This window comes from Musca autumnalis, unplaced genomic scaffold (assembly GCF_047663935.1).
Source record: "Musca autumnalis isolate F117 unplaced genomic scaffold, ASM4766393v1 scaffold_2, whole genome shotgun sequence".
Lineage (NCBI taxonomy): Eukaryota > Metazoa > Arthropoda > Insecta > Diptera > Muscidae > Musca > Musca autumnalis.
The window spans coordinates 78,547,242-78,567,541 of NW_027411755.1; the positions used below are offsets into that span (position 1 = coordinate 78,547,242).

At 33.0% G+C, this 20,300-nt stretch overlaps 1 protein-coding gene across 3 annotated transcripts; it reads left to right on the forward strand.

Annotated features, from left to right (window-relative positions):
- Nucleotides 1-493: 493 nt before the first annotated feature.
- bib (MIP channel family protein big brain) lies at nt 494-19,071 on the forward strand. 3 transcript variants are annotated; one of them, XM_073965824.1, is made up of 6 exons: nt 494-693; nt 1,811-1,991; nt 4,516-4,682; nt 5,726-5,852; nt 15,003-15,210; nt 16,510-19,071. In XM_073965824.1, exons 2-6 carry the CDS (start codon nt 1,957-1,959, stop codon nt 17,935-17,937), a joined length of 1,965 nt encoding a protein of 654 aa, XP_073821925.1. In that variant the 5' UTR covers nt 494-693; nt 1,811-1,956; the 3' UTR covers nt 17,938-19,071. The 3 variants fall into 3 exon arrangements, 2 of the variants coding, with proteins under 2 accessions (XP_073821925.1, XP_073821924.1); XR_012409897.1 differs by lacking the exon at nt 494-693 and having other exon boundaries at nt 1,245-1,991; nt 16,510-18,125; nt 18,188-19,071; XM_073965823.1 differs by lacking the exon at nt 494-693 and having other exon boundaries at nt 1,245-1,991.
- The last annotated feature ends 1,229 nt before the right edge of the window (nt 19,072-20,300 follow it).

Sequence of the window (20,300 nt, forward strand, 5' to 3'; positions counted from 1 at the left end):
CTATATATAGGGCCTTAATTGACCAAATATACTGTTGGAGAAATATCAAAATCTTACCCGATTTTCATAAATTTTTGTAGGATTTGTTTTCTAGACACATCAATCAAATGGTAAAAATGTTTCATCGATTCTCATCGTAATTTCAAGAAAATTCACCTTTGACCCCATACAAATTACTGTGGAAACTTTGAGGCCCCAGTGGCACATGTTTAACATATTCCGATTCTGCTCAAACTTTAGTAATCTTAAAATCTAACAAAACTATACACATTTGGGGGTGCCGCATAAAAAAATCCGGCATTGAGAAAAAAGGTACAAAAGTCATAGCCCTAATGTTCATATGTGCATACATACATTTCATGTAAGCAACATCCAGTGGAAATATCTATCATCATTCCTGTAGTTCGATGTTTAAGAAACATTCAATTTTACTTTAACAACCATCATATTAAAGTACATAAGTTAACAAAATGATTAATATCTTTATCTTTAGTATGTATTTCCTAAGCATTTTCAGGACTAAAAGATTTTAAATTCCAAACTTTCAAATCGTTTGAGATTTAGTAATGCCGCCATTATTTGATTAGGATTTTAAATGCATTACACCAAGATAAGATAAACACCAACAATGTTTCTGACTTGAAGACCTATTCTCAAAAACAGCTAAGGAGAAATGTCCTGGCGATTATTAGTGTAAGTAAATTGATGCATTAGATTTTATGTAGATTTTATTTAAGAATAAATTAGTATTTAATGAGCAACGTATTTTCTAAATACATATGATTAAAAATAAAAACATTCCTCTTAAAAAAGAAAAGTCAATTTCTGTTGCAAATTCAAAAAGGATGTAAACACAATCATACAACGTTTAATTTCCCACTTCACTACCTGGATATTTCACTTTCATTTTGTCTCACCCATACATTCAATCAAACTGTTCAATCTCAGCCACAAGATTTTGAAAAGTTTGGTTGCATGCATTCAAAATATTCTGTGGACAAACATCATTCCATTTTCCGGAAGGGGATGATGAACCAACATTAGCTATAGTGAATCAAACATGTATGAGAAGGCAATGTTCGGTTCGACTACAATGTCGGTCAGGTTGTTGGTGGTGAGTTTTATTGTTGTAGGTAGCGGAGGATAACGTACATAAGTGTGCGAGCGTGTGTGTGTGCAACGAACATGTGCATTCCACTTTGCAAACTGTTGTGCTGGTGGGTTTTTTTCTATACGTCTTCTACCACCACCACAACAACCGGCACCACACCGACTATTGTCTTCGTCAATGGTGGCTTGAATGTGACAACGAAAACTATTCATTCGTGTTTGTTACTCGGTAAAGAGAGGTTAACGTCTACAAATTTACGCGGGTGAACAGAATCAAATACAACGGAAAATCGTTAAAGATCGTTTTAACGATTTTTCCACATTTGTGTTCTATACAAAAGAAAAAAACAAATAAAATTATTGCAAATCGGTAAAGAAAAAGGTTATTCTCCCAACAGAAAATGATTGACATTTAGTTCAACATTTTTGCAATCGTTTGTGTGAAGCAAAATCATCTTTAATTGAATTTAATTTATTTCAATTGAAACCGGTGTCGCACACAAGATCGCTCGCTGTTGTTCGTTTTGTAAACAAAAAAAATATTGAATAAAAGTGAAATATGAAAATATTGTGAAAATATATGAATCTATTTCAAAGAGTCTGAAAAATAGAAAAATAATATATTAAATATTTTTTAATAAATAAATCCGGAAATAACTTAAAAACCAATTGAAAAATAAAATAACGTAAAAAATGGCAGATGAAACATTGCAAACCATACCACTGGAGAACAACATCGATGCACATATTGTAACATTATTTGAACGTCTGGAGGCCATACGTCGCGACAATCAGTGCAATGCCCTTAATAATCGTTTGTCCAGTACCCTACAGCCCAAAAGAAGTATGCAGGCCGAAATAAGAACACTGGAATTTTGGAGGTAGGTTTACATTTTAAACATATATCAAATCACAATATCAATTCTTTATGCTATGTTTGAAGTTTGTGTTTGTTTTGAAAGGGAGTACCACGCCAACTCTTGTATAAATGTGCCGATTGTTTAATTATTTGTTTCTTTATCATGAAGCAACAAAGAAAAACATTGTTTACCATATAATGACAATGAAGTCACTACTCTTGATCTTCCAAGAATTTTTTGAGTTTTGTGTTTATTTTAAATTTAACAACAAAGCCCAAACGCCAACGCTTATTTCCCGGAGAGTTCTTTAAGAAAATATGTGTATAAGCAACACTTGCAGCTGTTTGTGGATTCTTGTTAAAAGAGGGGGTTCTTTACACTTAGAGAAATTTTGTTGTTTTCTTTTCATTCTTGTTTTAGAGAAAACGTGTTGTGCAGATGCTATCTACTAATTTTCCGAAATCAGAAAAAACCCCTAAGGCCATTTAAAAAAATATTGTTGTGTGTTCTTTTTTAATAACTTAGGGTAAATTTTGGGCTTAAGGGTCTTATACACTTAGAACAATATAGAAGAAGCTTGCATTAAAAAATGTTGTGCATATAATAGGTACCTATCGAGATTACAAAATCCTCTTTGTTAGAGTCTAAGAACGTTGCTGAAGAGTAAATTTTCGTTATTAAAATGTTGATTGGTATTTAATACATACATATTGTTCCACAACATCCCCGAAAGGACAAGAGACACTTCTCTCATATCAACGAGTGCATGCCGATTCATATTGGCGCAATGATATGGCACCTACTTTTTATTGCAGAGTCCGAAAGGCGTGTCTTATGACACCAACTATAGATAAGTTTATCATGGCTGAATATATGCCACTGCCGGAAATGTTGACGTTTTGGTCGGGGTTTGAACTGCACAACTTCTGAGTGAAATTTGGACATGCTTACAACTGCATCACGGTGACTCCCGTTTAATTCGATCACACTTATAGAATTAAATACACATGTTAATAAGTATTACCTCGGAATATGTATAGAGTAAATGAGATACCTGTAATAGGTCTTTCAAATGTTGAGTGTAAAGCCCGAATAATTACTGCCAAAGAATTACCATTCTTGAGGTTGATTAGTGCTAGAGTTGGACAATCTACTTTCCAGAGCCGTTCGATCTTTCCAGTTCCTTTTCCCAAAGGGAACTATTTTTTTCTTAAAACAGTTAGTTCAATGGTTACAAATAATTCCGAGACCTACATGCTTAATGAATCTTTCTCTTTCATCTTTTTTGTATCCTTCGTCCTAAATAGCTCATAAATAGTTTAACGAATCTTCTGATTTTATCGTTCTTTTTGTTTTCATCGTTTGGTGGATGAATTGATATAAACATTTAACAATGTGGCAGCATCGGAATAGGAACAAATCGAACGAGAAAGATCCAAGTGAGTGTGGAATTGAGAGAATGAGATGAACTATACGAATGTAAGGAACTATATGAACTGAAGGAACTACTTGAACCCAAGAGCTGGATATAGTTCCAATAGTTCCTAGTCAAGAATAGTTCCTCGGAACTAGTTCTTTCCGGAAATACACAACTCTAATTAGTGGACCTCATAAACTTCTCAGTTCTTTATGTAAAGGAAACATGGTTTATGTTTCCAACTAATTATAATGTAGGGTAAAGAGGGTGTCAGTATCTCATCCCAACTCCAAACAACATTAGGTCCTTGTTTAATTTTGTCTGTTAAGTAAGTGTGTACCATAAGTTTTGACGGCCAGTTTTGCTCAAATAATCGGTTGCTTGCCAGTGTGGCCGTTCATTTTTGTCATTTATCAGGCAACCACAAAATGTTTTGATGTTGCTGTGCAGTTTCACAATAATCGATATTTCAGAAAAATCTGCAGTCAAAACTGATGGTGTTTACCCCTCTTTAGGGCGATGGTCATTTTAATATTAACTTTAATTAATTTCTCGTTGGAGTTGAGCTTTTGCAAGTTCAACCTGTATGGCTGCCACGAAAAAGGATTTTTATCACAGCCTTCGGAAGTTATGAAATTGACTTTGAACGCGAACATGTCGTAACAAAATGCTTTATATTTTTTCGAGAACGTGGGTTCAAACCCCAGCCTGGCTCAACCTGAATTATTTTTTTTTTTTTTGAAAATTTTGCCTGTAAGGGCTAAGATCATTCTAATATTAATTTTAAACGGCTCACCTTTTTCACTTGCAAAAAATCTTCGATCATTAAGCTCACCTCTAACGGGAAATTAATTAACATTAGTTTCTTTCAGTGTATTTTTATACCAAAATCAATCAATTAACATGTGTTTGTCATCTTATCCATTTCAAATTTCCGAAAATCTTGGGTTCCGTTTAATTAAGTAAATTTGTATTGAATATATGTATGTGTATTAGATTATTAACTAGTAGGTGTATGTATGTTTGTAGAATACTGCTATTTTTTAATTGAAATCCTTATTTATGTCTACAATTTAACTTCTTTATTTTTGCTCAACACATTTCTTATTATCTCCTTTTTAATTTCAGATCCATAATTAGTGAATGTTTGGCATCGTTCTTTTATGTGTTTATTGTGTGTGGAGCAGCGGCTGGTGCTGGCGTGGGTGCCAGTGTCTCTTCGGTGTTATTGGCTACGGCTTTAGCTTCAGGCTTAGCCATGGGTACGCTAACACAATGTTTCCTGCATATATCGGGTAAGCATTACTCTTAGCACTACAAAAAAACCAAAACGAGTAATTCGAGGAGCTAAAAGCCATCGATAAAACGTAAATTCAGGCCATTATGCTGTTTTTTCCGGGCGGAATGAATGAAGGAAGGGTACATAAATACATAGGTTTTTGTGTGTTCTTTTGAAGTGGGGAAGAAATGAATGGATGTGTGTAAGTGCTCCAAAAAAAGGCACATAAGTGTTTGTTTTATACGTATGTATGTTTCGAAAATGCAAAAGAAAACAAGTATTATGTACATACCATACATCTGTATGAGCTGTCACATAATGGATTTGTTTTCATTACAGCTCTCAATGCGTGGGAAAATGGGGGAGAAATATTTTAAAGAATTGAAAGAATGCTTGTTGTTGGAAATGGTGACATTTAGGAACGACAACATAAACACCAGCAACCCCAAAGTAATGATAACAACTTGCTAGGGAACTTAATTACAATTTGAAAACATCTCCTTCACACATGAGTACATATTCCCTTGAGATTGTTATTGAAACAACAAATCTTATTATTTTTATAGTTTTTTTTTTGCTATAGGAGAAAACAAATTTTCAACATGTGTTTGTGATTTACAAGTTGCTTACATAGGTTTTATATCTTTCTTTGTTATTTTTATGTTTTGTGGTTAAGCATAATTTTTTTTTGGAGTCAAGGATTTCTTTTTGTATTAAAATGAAATGTTGAAATTGTGATTTTCCCAAAATAAAGAGGACAGAAGTTAAACTTGACAGCATTTGTGGTTGAAGTTTTATGTTATTAATAAAAATAAAAGGGATAAAATGGAGGAAATTCGAATTTTTTTCGAAACTTAATTAAGTTAAATATGGACGAGCAATATAACCGCGTGTGTCCACAACAAACAACATTTGTAATTTTACAGTTACTAAATGGTATCGATTTTTCTAAAATCAATGTAAATACCGTTGTTTGGTTCTGGCTGCCACATATTCATGTGGTTTTTTAATTATTTTGTGGTCTATTTAACAATATTTTCTTTTTTTTACTCATAACAGGTGCTCACATAAATCCAGCCGTTACTTTAGCATCCTGTGTCATACGCGCTATATCACCTTTACGAGCTGCCATGTACATTACCGCCCAATGTGGTGGGGGTATAGCTGGAGCTGCTCTACTTTATGGGTAAGTTTTGTTACAAATACTTCGCTTTTAATTTCTTCTATACAACCAACCAACAACTTTCATGCTGCTGAAAGTCTAAAGATAAGAAAAAGAAAACACAAAATTATGTTTTTTATATGAAAAGAAAAGAATACCTTTGCAAATGCTTGCTCGCATGCATTTAAAGATTGACCCCAAAACGGTACAGGAAACATGTGGATGTAGGGAAGGAGGGAGGGAACGAAAGCCAAGAGTTGTTATGTTCCACATTGCCACATATATTAATGTATGTACGATGTGCTTATAAATACCAACTGATTCGTTTTTGTATGTTGCATTCAACGCATTAATCCTTAAAGCTAAACTTTGTGTGTTGGGCATATTAAATGAATGTGTGACGTTGGGATTTTATTTTTTTTTTTACTTTTTTAGGGACTGTTGCGGATTGAAATTTCAGTAGAATCAATTAAATAATGTGAGTCGGTGGAAAGTATTTGTGTTTTAATGGGGATCTATTCCATGAGCAAAGTGATGAAAAAAAAATAATTTCCATGGTTTTTTTTTCGATAAATGTTTTCAAAGCACAAAGTCACCATTCCACATAAAAAGTGTCCTCGAAGACACACTTTCTTATAGAAAATGCCCTCGTCCATAAGAAAAGTGTAAGCAAAGGTACAAAGATTTATAAAATTTAAAGCAGATTTTCCTTAAGTGGTTCCTAAAACTCTCCATCTATTATATTCAGTGCCCTTAAAGACATATTTTCCGTTGGAATCCCCGGCATTGCCCTTAAAGTCACAAATTTCTGCACCAAGTAAGCTTTCTGATACTGTTTCTGTTTGTCTGTAAAAAGTGTCCTCAAATGCACAAATATTTTATAAAGTATGTAAGGAAGGCCTTCTTTATGACCGGGACAGTTTTTATTTGATATGCATGTAAACATATGTATATAACGTATATTTATGTATGTATTTCATTTACTTTATGATTATGTTAAGGCAACAATTTACATTATTTTTTGGCAGCTGTATCCTCTCTGTCTCTCTGTTGAAAAATTGCAACTTTCTTTTCTTTTTTACACAATGCCAAAATTTTTGTGGTAACACACTGTTGTTGATAAAGAAGGGGACCAAACGAAAAATAAAGCAAAAAATTTCTTGACATAAAAGAAACAAGCAGAACGCACATAAACTGCTCTCAATAACCGTACGAAAAAAGGATAAATAACAGCAGAAACCATTTCCGCCGAACAAAAACAAAAAAAAAAAAACGTTGACACGCATATGGACCTAGTAAATGATGATGATGACATGGATTGATCAGTAGATTTGTTTCACTTGTGTATAGAAAGCATTTTTTCTTCGTCATTACTAGACAAAGCATTATCAGGTAGCTAGCTATGTTAAAGAATCCACCCTCTTAAGAAAACGCATTAAAATGAAATCTATTATCATAAGTACACATTGGCATCCTGTAAGAAATCTATGTCCCTACGATTCTTTAAAACAAAAAACATCTGCCTTCTTTTTTATGGGTAAATATAGAAAATAAAAAATAAGATTTAGTATCTTCATAAGAGCATACAACACTTGAATCATGCTGTGAGTATCTATGCCAGTGTGTGTTAAGTAGTAATCCTTGTCTAGAATATCCTGTCACATTTACCTTTGTGTAAGTGTTTTAGAAAAAAAAACATACATGCACGCAGCCTGCACACACTAATTTCATTTCCAAGGAATCATAAATTCAACGTATTAAAACAAACGCACATGCGTAACAATTTCACTCTGAGGGAGGGCGGCACGCACACACAACTACCTGCTTTACAAAGGGTCATTAGGATTACATTATTTTTAAAGATTTGTTTTCTAAGATTGTTAAAAGATATTGCTTTACATAAAGAATGGATTGGTGTGTGCGGACATTGTCTTAATGTTTAGGACGATTTAGTTACTTTGGTTTGTGCAACATCTGTTCCTCTTTTTCGACTCACTTTTCTCAATCTCTTACTGACCATTCTTCAATTTTAAAGTTTTTGTTGTTGTAGTAAGGAGATCAAACTGTATCAGCTGTTTAGTTTTTTATTACTTAAAGAATTAATGCGAAACAGATGTTACGCTTGTTCATTCACACTTTAAACAAGAAAGGAAATACGTCATTCCAGAATTGATTGATTATTCGAAACCATTGATTGTTGGTATTTTACTTTGTATGGAATGTTGAAAGAAAAAAATAGAGACTGTTTCTGAATTTCGAACGAAAGATGTCTTTCGCTCACAATGCAAAGTTAAGACGTTGATCGTTTCTCTACACAAAAATTTATGCGAGCGATAAACAATGCGAAAGAATGCCAAACGTACATAAAAATTGGGTTCCATTTTTTTAGAGCAGATTTATTGCTTCAAATACGTAAACAATGGGTTGATGATAACTTACGTCTAACAATATCCCTTAAAGTTACTTGGCATATTTATATTTTTCCAAGTTCATCTGAATAAAACGTACATAAGTTATATGAGGTATAGAACATATTCTTAATACTAGGATTTTAACATTAAATCAAAATTAATTCAAAATTTCTAGCATTTTTGCTCATTAAAAAAAATTAGTTGTTAATATTTATTTTTTTAATTAAAATTAAATATGCGCAATCAAATTTAAATTATCTCAATTTTAGAAGAAAGTTGTAAAAATATATTTATGTATGTAAAAATTTAGCACAGGATATGTAAGGGCAGTCGAAATTCAAGAACTCGCAACTTCTCCAGATTTTAAATAAGTTAGATTTTAAGATATCAGTTTAACTGTTCTTTTTAAAGTTATGTTTTCTTTAGATTTTTCAAAATTCCATCACGCATCTTTATGTGTCCCTCCAATTAATTTGTAACATTGAATCTGCTCAAGAGTTTTTTTGTTTTTTCCATGCCTTTATATTCCTTTTACGATCGTGGTGATCAGAAACAAACCTTTAATAAAGAAGAATTTTGTCTTCCTTTGTTTCATACCAATTATACATGTGCGTCCATATGCGTATGCATGCATTCACAGGAGGAGCAGGTGGTTTTTCGAATGAATCAAATTAAACCCGTTTGTATAAGCAGATGATAGCTGATAAAAAAAGGAAAAAAGAAACCTGAATTTTTAAAAATGAAACACGTGTTTAAATCGAATATTCTGTTTTTTTGAAACACGTCCTGTTGCCTATGCTTATGCGTGTATTGGTCGGAAACGACAAAGAAACACATTGACCAAAGAATTAAATGCAGAAGGCATAAAACCACATACGAAGATTGTTTGATGCCCGAAAAAATGCAGAAGTCATCACTACTGGGGTATACCCAGCAACAAAAGAATGACTATTGTTGAATGAGATTTTTTCGGTTCGAATGAAAACAAAGCCAGGTATACAATTATAAACAATAAGCGCCGCTTGGACAGTGGCGGCGAATGGTCATGCGGCTGCAGCAATTCAAGCATTAAGCAGCCCTACTGACCGCTCGTTCTTGCGTTCTTTGCATATTAAATTGGGTTTAAAGAGAAAAACATATCATGTCGCATCGCAGCCAAATACAAACAAAGTCTTTGATAATTATGGAAGACATGCATTGTGATTTTTTGGAACGTGCCCAAACTTCTTTTAAAGAATAAAAAAAAAACGTAACAAAACCATGAATACTCTTTTTAAGTGAATATTTAAAAGTTAACGTCATTTTTAATGCAGACAAACACACATGTCCAGAATATGTTTGCCCCTAAAAATCCAAGACAGGATATCAATTGACGTCTAATGGAGTGTTAATTAAAAAAATAAAAACAACAACCCAAAGTTGTTAGTTTATGTTAATGTTTTTGTTGTTTTTTTAAGACTAACGAAAATATGTTTACTTCTGATAACACATAGAACCGGAAAATATAAAGACAAATGTTTCATACACATGGAAACACTTACTGCATGCTTAAAACAGTTCTATTTGTATTTAGAAAAAAAAAAAAACATTTATGGCGAGGAACATTTTTTGAGCCTTTAAAGTATTAAAGAGAAACATGATACCTCTTAAGAAGAGACACATGTTTAATCTTAAGGATTAACAACGTTTCAAGAAACATTAATGAACGCATAGTACTTTAGTTGCAGACAGTTTTTCAGTGTTTCTTTTTATGAATGCTAAGAAACAGAGAAAATAAGAATACAGTCGTTCAAAGTAAGGAAGAACAAGAAGGTAGAAATGCATACAAACAGCTATACACTCACAGTGCGAAAGAAAACCATTCCCTATTTGTATAGAAGATGATTTGAATCATAAATAGACTTGTGTAGTTCCAAGGTACTATTTCGGGTAAGGAACTTGCGTTCATATAGCTCATGCAGTTCATATAGTTCTCGTCGTGAATACAGTTTCTTTCATTCGTATAGTTCATCTCCTTATCACCTCCTATTTATTCATATACATTTATGTCAACTTAAAATGAAAAAAAGGATTCGATGAACTATTTCGGTCTCGGAACTAGGGAACTAGTTCATATTGGGAAAAGGAACTAGAAAGATCATTGCGCTCCGTTAACTAGATTGTCAATCTCCAATCACAAACTTGAAACAACACATGAAGGGGAACATATAATATGTATTATTAAAAAATATATTTAATAAGATTTTTCGTTTGTGATATTGATTTTACTGAGTCTGAATTCGAACTTTAAGCATTCGAACTACTATTACTATTGCTTCGAATGATTTCAAATAAGTCAGATTTAAAATAATCAGATAAAACGCTTTAAGTAATGTTTACTTTATATTCGGAACTATGGAACTACATATATTATGGAACTAGTTCTTTTTGGGAAAAGGAACTAGAAAGATCATTGCACTCCGTTAACTAGATTGTCAATCTCTAATCACAAATTCGAGACAACACATGATGGTGAACTTATAATACATATGTACAAATTAAATAAAATATTTAATATGATTTTTCGTTTGTGATTTAGCATGGGCGTTGATCTGTCACTCAGATCACTTATAAATTTGTTAATGTACCTATACTACGTACAAAATATTTAACAGGTCAACTTTGTCTCCTTTTTAATTATATGTTTGAACCTACTGCACTCTTTATGAATGAAAAGAGCAATGAGTTTCCCATTAAATCGCCCACATTTTTTTTTCGAGTATTCTTTTCGTACATTAAAAAAATAGTACCATTTGGTCTTACATTTTTACATAAATTTGAATGTGAGTAGTAATAATATACACAAATATAAATATTGCTTGTAGATTTATATGCGACCTAACTATCGCATAAAAAACCGACACTTCACATAAAAAGTGTCACAAAAACACGAAAATATTACGGCAATTGTTTTCAACAACCCTCTTAATAGATTGTCGTATAATTTACCATCGAGTGTTGCATCCATCCAGTATGGGATGACATATTCATTCTATGATTTTCAAACAATAAAACCACAACCCCCATAATTGTTTCTTGTTGTTTTTTTTTTGTGTTATGGTTGTGACAGTCAAACACTTTTCCGCCACAAGAGGGATTAATTCAATTTTGTATTCTATGATATTTCTTGTATTGTTTTATATGTATGTTTTTGTTTTGTGTTGCATTTGTGGATATGTATCAAATCAAATAAATTACCGCGAAATTTGGTTAGCCGACAAAATGTTAAGACCGGTAGTTTATGGAAAGTATGAACAAGGGGATTCAAATTAGATAAAAGAAGGATTATGTATTCAATCAACAAGGAAGTAGGCGTGGTGGTTATAATACAAACAATTTTATGTAATTTCCTTTATTGATGATCGATCTTTTTCATTCCGTTCAGCAAAAGGATCCAGTAGTGGAATTATGTAACATTTTTTTGGTTACCGACAAAAATCGGTAAAATTAAAACGCAAAATTATGAATGAAAAATTTAAATGTCAGTAGAGCTTTACGACTATTTTTTGGTTAATAACTTACCAATAAATTATCGAAATGATAAGCATTTTATTATTTGAAAAGTTTGCCTTTTTAGGCGAAGATCATTTTTAGTATTAATTTTTAATGAATTTCTCATTGGAATCGAGCTTGATGATCAATGAATAATGCAAATGAAAATGCAATGAAAACTAAGGGGGAAAAATCCCCATTGTTGTTGTAAAAAACAAAACAAAATGCATTTGAAAGAAGAAAAGTTCAAGGACATCGAAGCCGCTCCACATCCGATATGTCTGAGGAGACTTTACCAAAGTCGAAACATGTCATGTCACATAGTGGTGGGTGTGTGGGTTCAAATCGTCGTCGGCTTCGTTTTTCACTTGCATTATTCATTGATCATCAAGCTCGATTTCAATGAAATGGCAAAGATAAGCATTTTAATTTTACCGAGAACTTTACTGCTACTTTTTATTTGTCGCTAAACATCGTTAATTACCGAAATTATAGGCATTTCAATTGCACCGATATTTGTCGGTAACCCAAAAAAATGAGTTAGAAAATCGCATGACGGGCCTTTCATTTCTTTCGTTGGCTTATATTCGTTCAATATTACATTTCAGTCTATCATTTTTCTTGTGAATATCGTTCATGGTTCCTCTTCTCATCATCAATAGTCATTTTATCTGTCTTAAAGATAAGAAAATTCATTCCGATATCCACTTTCGAATCACAAAGGAAATTTAATGAAAATAACATTTTTTAAATTAAAGCACTACATTTAAAGCACACTATTAAAGCACTACGATCTTTATTTTTGAAAATAACGAAATGTTTTCATCGCACAGTGTTCAGATTTGTTTTTGTCTGGTCAAAACTCTGCATCTTTTGAGATATTTTTAAATTTTTTTGTTCGACAGATAACACATTCAGCTTTCCGATACATCAGAAATATCAAGTTCGGTCTACACCATTTTCACATGTAATTCGAATTATTTCAATTGTAATTCGAAAATTCCATTTGTAATTCGTAACATTCCAATTGTAATTCGAGAATTCCAATTGTAATTCGTAGCATTTCAATTGTAATTCGAAAATTCTATTTGTAATTCGTATTATTTCATTTGTAATTCGAATTTTTCTATTTGTAATTCGTACTATTCCATTTGTAATTCGAATTTTTCTATTTGTAATTCGAATTATTGTAATTGTAATTCGAATCATTTCATTTGTAATTCGAATTTTTCCATTTGTAATTCGAAATGCTTAACATAAAATAACATAAGGCGGCTCGTATTTAATATATTTATATATTCCATTTATTTGTTTTTACAAATGTACATTGTTAAAAAGGAATGACATATTTTATATTAAGAAAAATTATATAAGAAAATGAAATGGTTAAGAAAATGCATTGTTCTAATTTTTAAAATATAAATAATTAATAAATTAATTTTGTATTAAGAATTTTGTATTTTGTTAAAAAAAAATTGTTTATAAATCCAAGTAATGTCGATTAGCAGAGGAATAATAAATTAATAATAATATAATAAAAACAAAATGACAGTTGTTAAGATATAATAAAAATAATATAACTTTATGATAAAACGTGGATTATAAATAATAGCATAGGTCAAAATTTTGAGTTTTTTTCATATCTTGCATCAAAATATTAGTGTTTTTGAGTTTTTCATATGTACCAATCTATAAACAAACCATAAAAATACAAAAAAATTAAGACATTTTTTTTCAATTAAAAATTTAAAAAAATACTGCTTTGGTTTTCAAAAAACTCATATAACTCACATAAAAAATCATGTATTAAAAATGATATATATACATATAAGAGGATACTCACGAAACTTTGTTAAGTGCTGTTCCCAGAAACTTCTAGTCCACTAAATTTGAACAGTCACCACAGAATAAAGTATCGTAGTGTAAACGCTATGGTAATTTATTCAGACTGACTCTTAAAGCAACAATCCTACGTACTTAACAAAAAATAATGAACATAATATCTGTTATAGTTTCCGAGAAATAGCTATTTCTTTCTCCAGAAATTTGCAAAAATGACGTATTTTCCAAAATTGGAAAAAATGTCGTCTTTTGCAGCTCGGCACGCCCACACCTTCCAAAATTTTGACCTAATTTTTTGGTTTGCTTAGTTTCAATATGATTGCTATCGAGTTCGATATAGAAATTAACAATCGGTGATGACAAAAAATTGGGGTTTTGGCCAGGAAAATCAATTTCTGAACCACTGTGCATCGTTCAGTTTTCTACACAATTGCATCTCCCCCCTGACCTCTATTCACTCCATCAACTTAATCAACTATAAGAGCTTTATGAACTGGATGAGCTAAATGAATGAGCAGGATATGGTTCCGTTCGTTCATTTCAGGGAATTGTTGATTTGAAATAGTTCGTTAATGAACGACACGGCTCTAAAATGTCAATTTATTTATTATTGATTCTCAGCTCGAGATTGCTTTTAAATCATTTGGATTAACTCAATTGACTAATTAATATTCGGATTCTCCTTTTGAATCTGTGCAATTTAAATGTCACATTTAAAAGCATTATTTGATAAATATGACTTGGAAGGTGCTGGGTTCCAATAAATGCAATTTCTCTCATTTCTAAAACTTAATATTTAAATTCGAAGGTATAAAAATTGTTGTGGGGGAAGTCCTGAATACTAACAAATGACTAACAAAACTTTTAGATAAAAATATGCTATAACATACATAAGCTCTCCTCTCCACATTTCCAAACATGAAGTTTTTCTCTTCTTTTCTCAGCGTAGGAAACTTTTTTAAGTCATGGATGTCACGATCAAAAATGAATAAAGGAAAAGGGAGAGAAATTAATCTTGGTAAATGTTGAGCTTTTGAACTTATAGTGCAAAAGTGTTCAGCACATTTAATAAACTTGTTTGTAAAGACCTTTCATGGTGGCAAATTATGAAGAAGAACAAAGGAGAAGGAGGAAGAAGATCCCCTCCAAAGGTATCCCTTTCTTGGCACCCACTATAAATAACTTAAATATAAAGAGCTCAATAATATTATAAAGATGGCACAGTAATTATGTATTGCTTTGCAAAGATATACCAAAAAAAGATATATACAAGATATACCAAATGTATATTTAGGAATTCTTGACATCATACAAAATATTATATTTTATTATTTGTTTCAATTTTACACAGAATTTTAATTTAATTTTATTTGTTCTTGTTTTTTTGCAGTGTTACCGTACCCGGTTATCAGGGTAATTTACAAGCAGCCATATCTCACAGTGCCAGCTTAGCAGCCTGGGAACGTTTTGGTGTGGAATTTATTTTAACGTTTGTTGTGGTCTTAACATATTTTGTCTCAACGGATTCTGTTAAAAAAATTATGGGACATTCTGCATCATCCATTGCTGCCGCATATAGTGCGTGCAGTTTTGTGTCGGTAAGTTTCAAGTTTTTTTGTTTATGATTTTTTTTTTGTTTTTTAGCAAACTACTTATGTTTCGTATTTTTTGTAATTTGTATCATATCATCATGGTCGTCGTCCTCGTTGTTACTCTAGATCAAGAAGTCTGAAACCAAAGAAACACCTGCTGTTTAGGCATTTTTATGTGTTTCATAAAAAGAAGCATACAAAAAATCTCTTAATATCGCAGCAATTTACTTAAAGATTTTTTTCTGATTTTTCATTTTGCCTGGTATTTTGTGTCGTTGTTGTCATTTTTGTCCAAAAACCTGAAAGGAAGCTTCAAAGGCGGCGGCGATTCTTTTTGAAAATGATGTGTATAGTAGTTTTTATAATTGCCGCCGCCGACTTTTTTGTGCTTGTATAGTATAACGTTTTATGTTCCGAATGACCTTTAAAACACAATTGATTTATTTTTAAATATTTTCCTTGATCTTGAGCTTTAGCAAAAAATATACAATTTGTCAACATCTATAATTTTCAATAAATTCTTTAGCTATTTGAGTTCCAAAGTATGCATTTACGAGCATTTTTAATATCCAATCAATATTTCCTAGTTGTTATTTTTTCAATTCAATTCCATTTGAATATTTTAGTCATACACTTAAGATTTCCATTTCGTTCCATCTGATATGAGGCGGATATTGGAAATACGACACACAACATGTTTGCTGCATCTTATCCAGTGTATTATCATAGATTTCGTCCTTTGCGTTGAAATTTAATGTACACGATTCAACAATAGGTTCGAAATCTCATAATACTTAGCATAGCACACACACATGCATACATACATTGAAGTGATTTAGCCTCGTATTTCCTTTGTTTCTTAATTTTCAAATGTCTTTTCGGTTATTGTTTAAATTGTAGCAAAATCTGGAATTCCTTTGCACACAAATCCCCCGGCAGAATTCTCATTAAAAGCAAACAATCTAGCCGGTGTTTTGGAAAATTGAAACCTGTGCAGCTGCACATGTTTCCCCTCCCTTGACTAGTGTCTATTTATGTATGTTGACTACCTGCTGTAACAATAGATTTTCATCTATTCAAGGATCACTTGTGTGCATATCCTTAGAAGCGTGAGAAAATCTAAATGACAGCTGTTGCACAGAAGCCCACAGCACACGGAACTGATTAAAATACCATTACAATAAACATATTGCCTTCTTTCTTCTATTGTTTTTTGTTGCTCTACGTCTATTGTTAATCTTAAAATGGCAAAAATCTAATCTTCTTATTTTTCCTATTCTTACCTATTTTCATTGTCTATTACAGATGCCATATCTAAATCCGGCTCGTTCATTGGGACCCTCGTTCGTTTTAAACAAATGGGATAATCATTGGGTCTATTGGTTTGGTCCTTTGGTTGGTGGCATTGCTTCGGGTATTGTTTATGAATTCATTTTCAGCACAAAAAGAAATGCCCGCCACATTAAGGCAGCCATGGATAATGAATCGTCATCAATGAATTCAGAAGATGAATTGAATTATGATTTGGATTTGGAGAAGCAAAATATGCAAACCAAATATAGCGGAGGTACTTTCCAACGTGGTCAAAATGCCAATTTACCACAACAAAATAGTGCTGCTCCAGCAAATGCCAATGCCGGTAATGGTAATTATTGCCAGAATTTATATACAGCACCACCTAAATTCGATCAACAACAGGAACCATTGTATGGTGGCACCCGATCCATGTACTGTCGTTCCCCCACCTTGACACGCACTAACCTGAATCGTTCTCAATCGGTGTATGCCAAGAGTAATACAGCCATTAATCGTGATATTGTGCCGAGGTCGGGTCCATTGGTGCCAGCTCAAAGTTTATATCGCATGAATCAACAAGTCAACCAGCAACAACAACAGCAACAGCACCAACAACAGCAGCAACATCAACAACAACACCAACAATCTTCCCACTTACAAAATCAAAATGTCCAAAATCAACTGCAACAAAGAACAGAAAGCATTTATGGTGTACGCTCGGCAAACAGACAAAGTCAGCCACCACATCAAATGCCCCATCATCTTACCGGTCAACTTATGCAACATCAACCAACACAACAGCCACAAGGAAATCCCCAACAACAACATCAACAACATATGTCCCAGCCACCTCAGGACAGTGGCCCACAAAGTTTCCAGTCTGTTTATGGTACTAGGCAAAATCCCAATCCCACCGATGGTAATATCAAATTTGATCGTCGCCCGGAATCTGTTTATGGTATGACTGTGCCACGTAACCGCGGTCAATCAGCACAATCAGATGACAGTTCGTATGGTTCTTATCATGGTTCCTCAATGACACCACCAGCGCGTATTCCCAGCACTGAACCACCAATGATAATGTATGCCCCACCACCACAACCCAATCAACATCAAGTTTCTTCCGCCAATAATCCCCCACCAGTTAGAACCCAGTCTGAACGTAAAGTTTCAACGCCGGTTGTTGTGTCCCAAGCTCCTTCAATGACCTCAACAACTACAACAATGGGACAATTTTCAACTAGTCAGGGTGCACCAGCTCCTCCACATTCAACACAGCCACCAACGCAGCAGCAACAACAAATGATGGCCCAACATCATCAACAACAGCAGCAGCAACAACAACAACAGCCCCCACCACAACAACAACCTCCACCACCCTCTCATCCCCAGCAACACAATCAACACTATGGCATGTTACCCATGAGACCCAATTGAAAAAGGCTTTCCTGGAGCCCTGCTCTGGATAAACAAAACGAAATAGAAGATACAATTTCCAAAGCTTCATGAGAGTTAGTCATACAAGGTTTCTTTAAGGCATAATTTCAACATTATTTGAGACTGAAATGGAAACCTTGTGGCGACTATAAATACTTAAACAAATTAATTTGGAATAGTCTAAAGATGTAAGGTTCAATAACCTAAACATATTCGAGTTATCTTCTATGTTTTATTTTATTTTTTTTAGTTTCGTTTTTTGGTATCGAACCAAAGTTCGCCTATATAAGAAAAAAGACTCCGAGGAATCTTTAGGCCCGTATAGCCCCTAAACCTGTTTATAGAACATTGTAAAGTCCAAAGGAACTGTCATAGAACTCGAAATACAAACAATCAACTAATCTATAAATCATAAACAATCTTGTAAGCAATAACTCATATAAATATATAACTTGTGTATATTCAGATTCATAATAATTCAATATTTACAATGATACTCATGTCAATCTCTGTATTAAGTAAAACAAGGAACCATAAACCTCTGCAGCATCTAACCCCCATGCCACTAAATAATCACGAATTGTTGAACGTTATAACTCCTCAGCGTTATAACTGAATCATTAAGTTTTTGAATTAGTATTGTTGAAATTAAAATCATGGTCTACAGAACATAATGATGCAAATAACTAACTATAAATCGAAAACGCCTTAACTGGCCTTGCCCTTAGACTGAATTTATTTGTATTAAAAAACAGAAACATGGACAACATTTATGAAATGCTTACAATGTATCCGCTTATCGGAAATTTTCCTATATTCGATCCACTGTAAACTTAGCATAAATAACGTTATTCAGTAGTATCTCCCTATATAAATATTTTATACATACTCTATACAAAATTTTATAACGTTATATCTATTAGTATTAAGGTTAAAATAATTTCTTAAGTTTCTTTTTTTGTAAATATTAGATGTTTCTTTTGCTTTTAAGTTTTTTTTTTCTTATTAGTTATAGTTATTAGTCATTTAATTATATGCATTTGTATTGCAAATCCATTTATAGTGTCAAAATGAATGAAAAAATCCAAAAATATAAAGTTGTATGTTACATACGAGTTGCATATGTAAACTAAATCGTAAATGTTGTTTTATTGTCTTTGCATATGGACACTCATATCAAGATATGGCGGGTTTTGACTGTCAGGAATACATGGGATTATCGATATGCTAGCATCATGATGCACAGATCCAATTTTTATTATTAGTACTAAATAGGTCTGAAGACTTCATAAAGTATTCCCTAGTAACGGCTACTTTTTCCAACAGTCTTTTTTGACAGATCACGCCTGAGTCGTGTCACGTCTTCATGTTATTTTTGTTTAGTACTGTTTGACATTTTATTATGGTGGAAAAGCTTACGTCTCTACAAGGTTTACAAATCCTTCAACTTTATTACGAAAATTCCCGTTATGTGGGGAGTGTGTTTCGAGCTTAATTTTTTTCAGTGATGAGACACATTTCTGGCTTTATAGGTATGTAAAAAAGCAAAATTGCCACATTTGGGAAGAAGAGCAACTTAAAGAAATTCAAGAGCTGCCACTTCACCCAGAAAAAAACGGTCTGTGGGTCGGTGGAATCGTCGGACCCTATTTCTTCAAAATGATGCCGGCTAGGACTTCATCGTCAATGGCGACCCCTATCGCGCCGTGATAACCGCCTATTCGATGTCTGAAATTGAAGCCCGTAATCTCGGCGACATTTGGTTTCAACAAAACGGCGCCACTTCCCACACATCGCCTCAATCAAGGGATTTATTGAAAGAACACTTCGGTGAGCACCAGTCGATTGGCCACCAAGATCGTCTCATATCACTCCGTTAGACTTTTTCCTGTGAGAATATGTAATTTCAAAATTGTATGCGGATAAATCCGCTTCGATTCCGGTCTGGGTGGAAAACATCAGACGTGCCATTTGCCAGTTACCGTCGAACCACACCACCCATCATAAGATCAGTTTTGCTCAAATTTTGGATGCTTCGCAGTTGTTGGGCCATAAAATCGCCAATTTAATTTTTTAATAAATCTGAAAATGACATACTAGACTTGTATGTCCCTAATAAGCATACAAAGAGGATAGTTTCATTGGTTTTCGAGCTAAAATTGTGACTAGAAATTATTTTATCTATCCACTAATTCAGGATATTGAAAATACCAGAGTTGCGGAATCGAGCCTTTTTTGTTCGATTCCACTCCGGAATAGGGTTTTTACGACTCCGTAATTTCCAATTCCACTCAACATTAATAGAACTTTCGTTCTAATATAGTACTGAACTACAAAAATTGTATATGCCGTTAAATATATAT

Bases quoted from the DNA above. Each gene is read 5' to 3' on its own strand.
- bib (XM_073965823.1), top strand. From the start codon at position 1,804: ATGGCAGATGAAACATTGCAAACCATACCACTGGAGAACAACATCGAT. The intron at 1,992-4,515 runs GTAGGTTTACAT...TTTTAATTTCAG, and splicing joins AGAACACTGGAATTTTGGAG to ATCCATAATTAGTGAATGTT. The intron at 15,211-16,509 runs GTAAGTTTCAAG...TGTCTATTACAG, and splicing joins GTGCGTGCAGTTTTGTGTCG to ATGCCATATCTAAATCCGGC.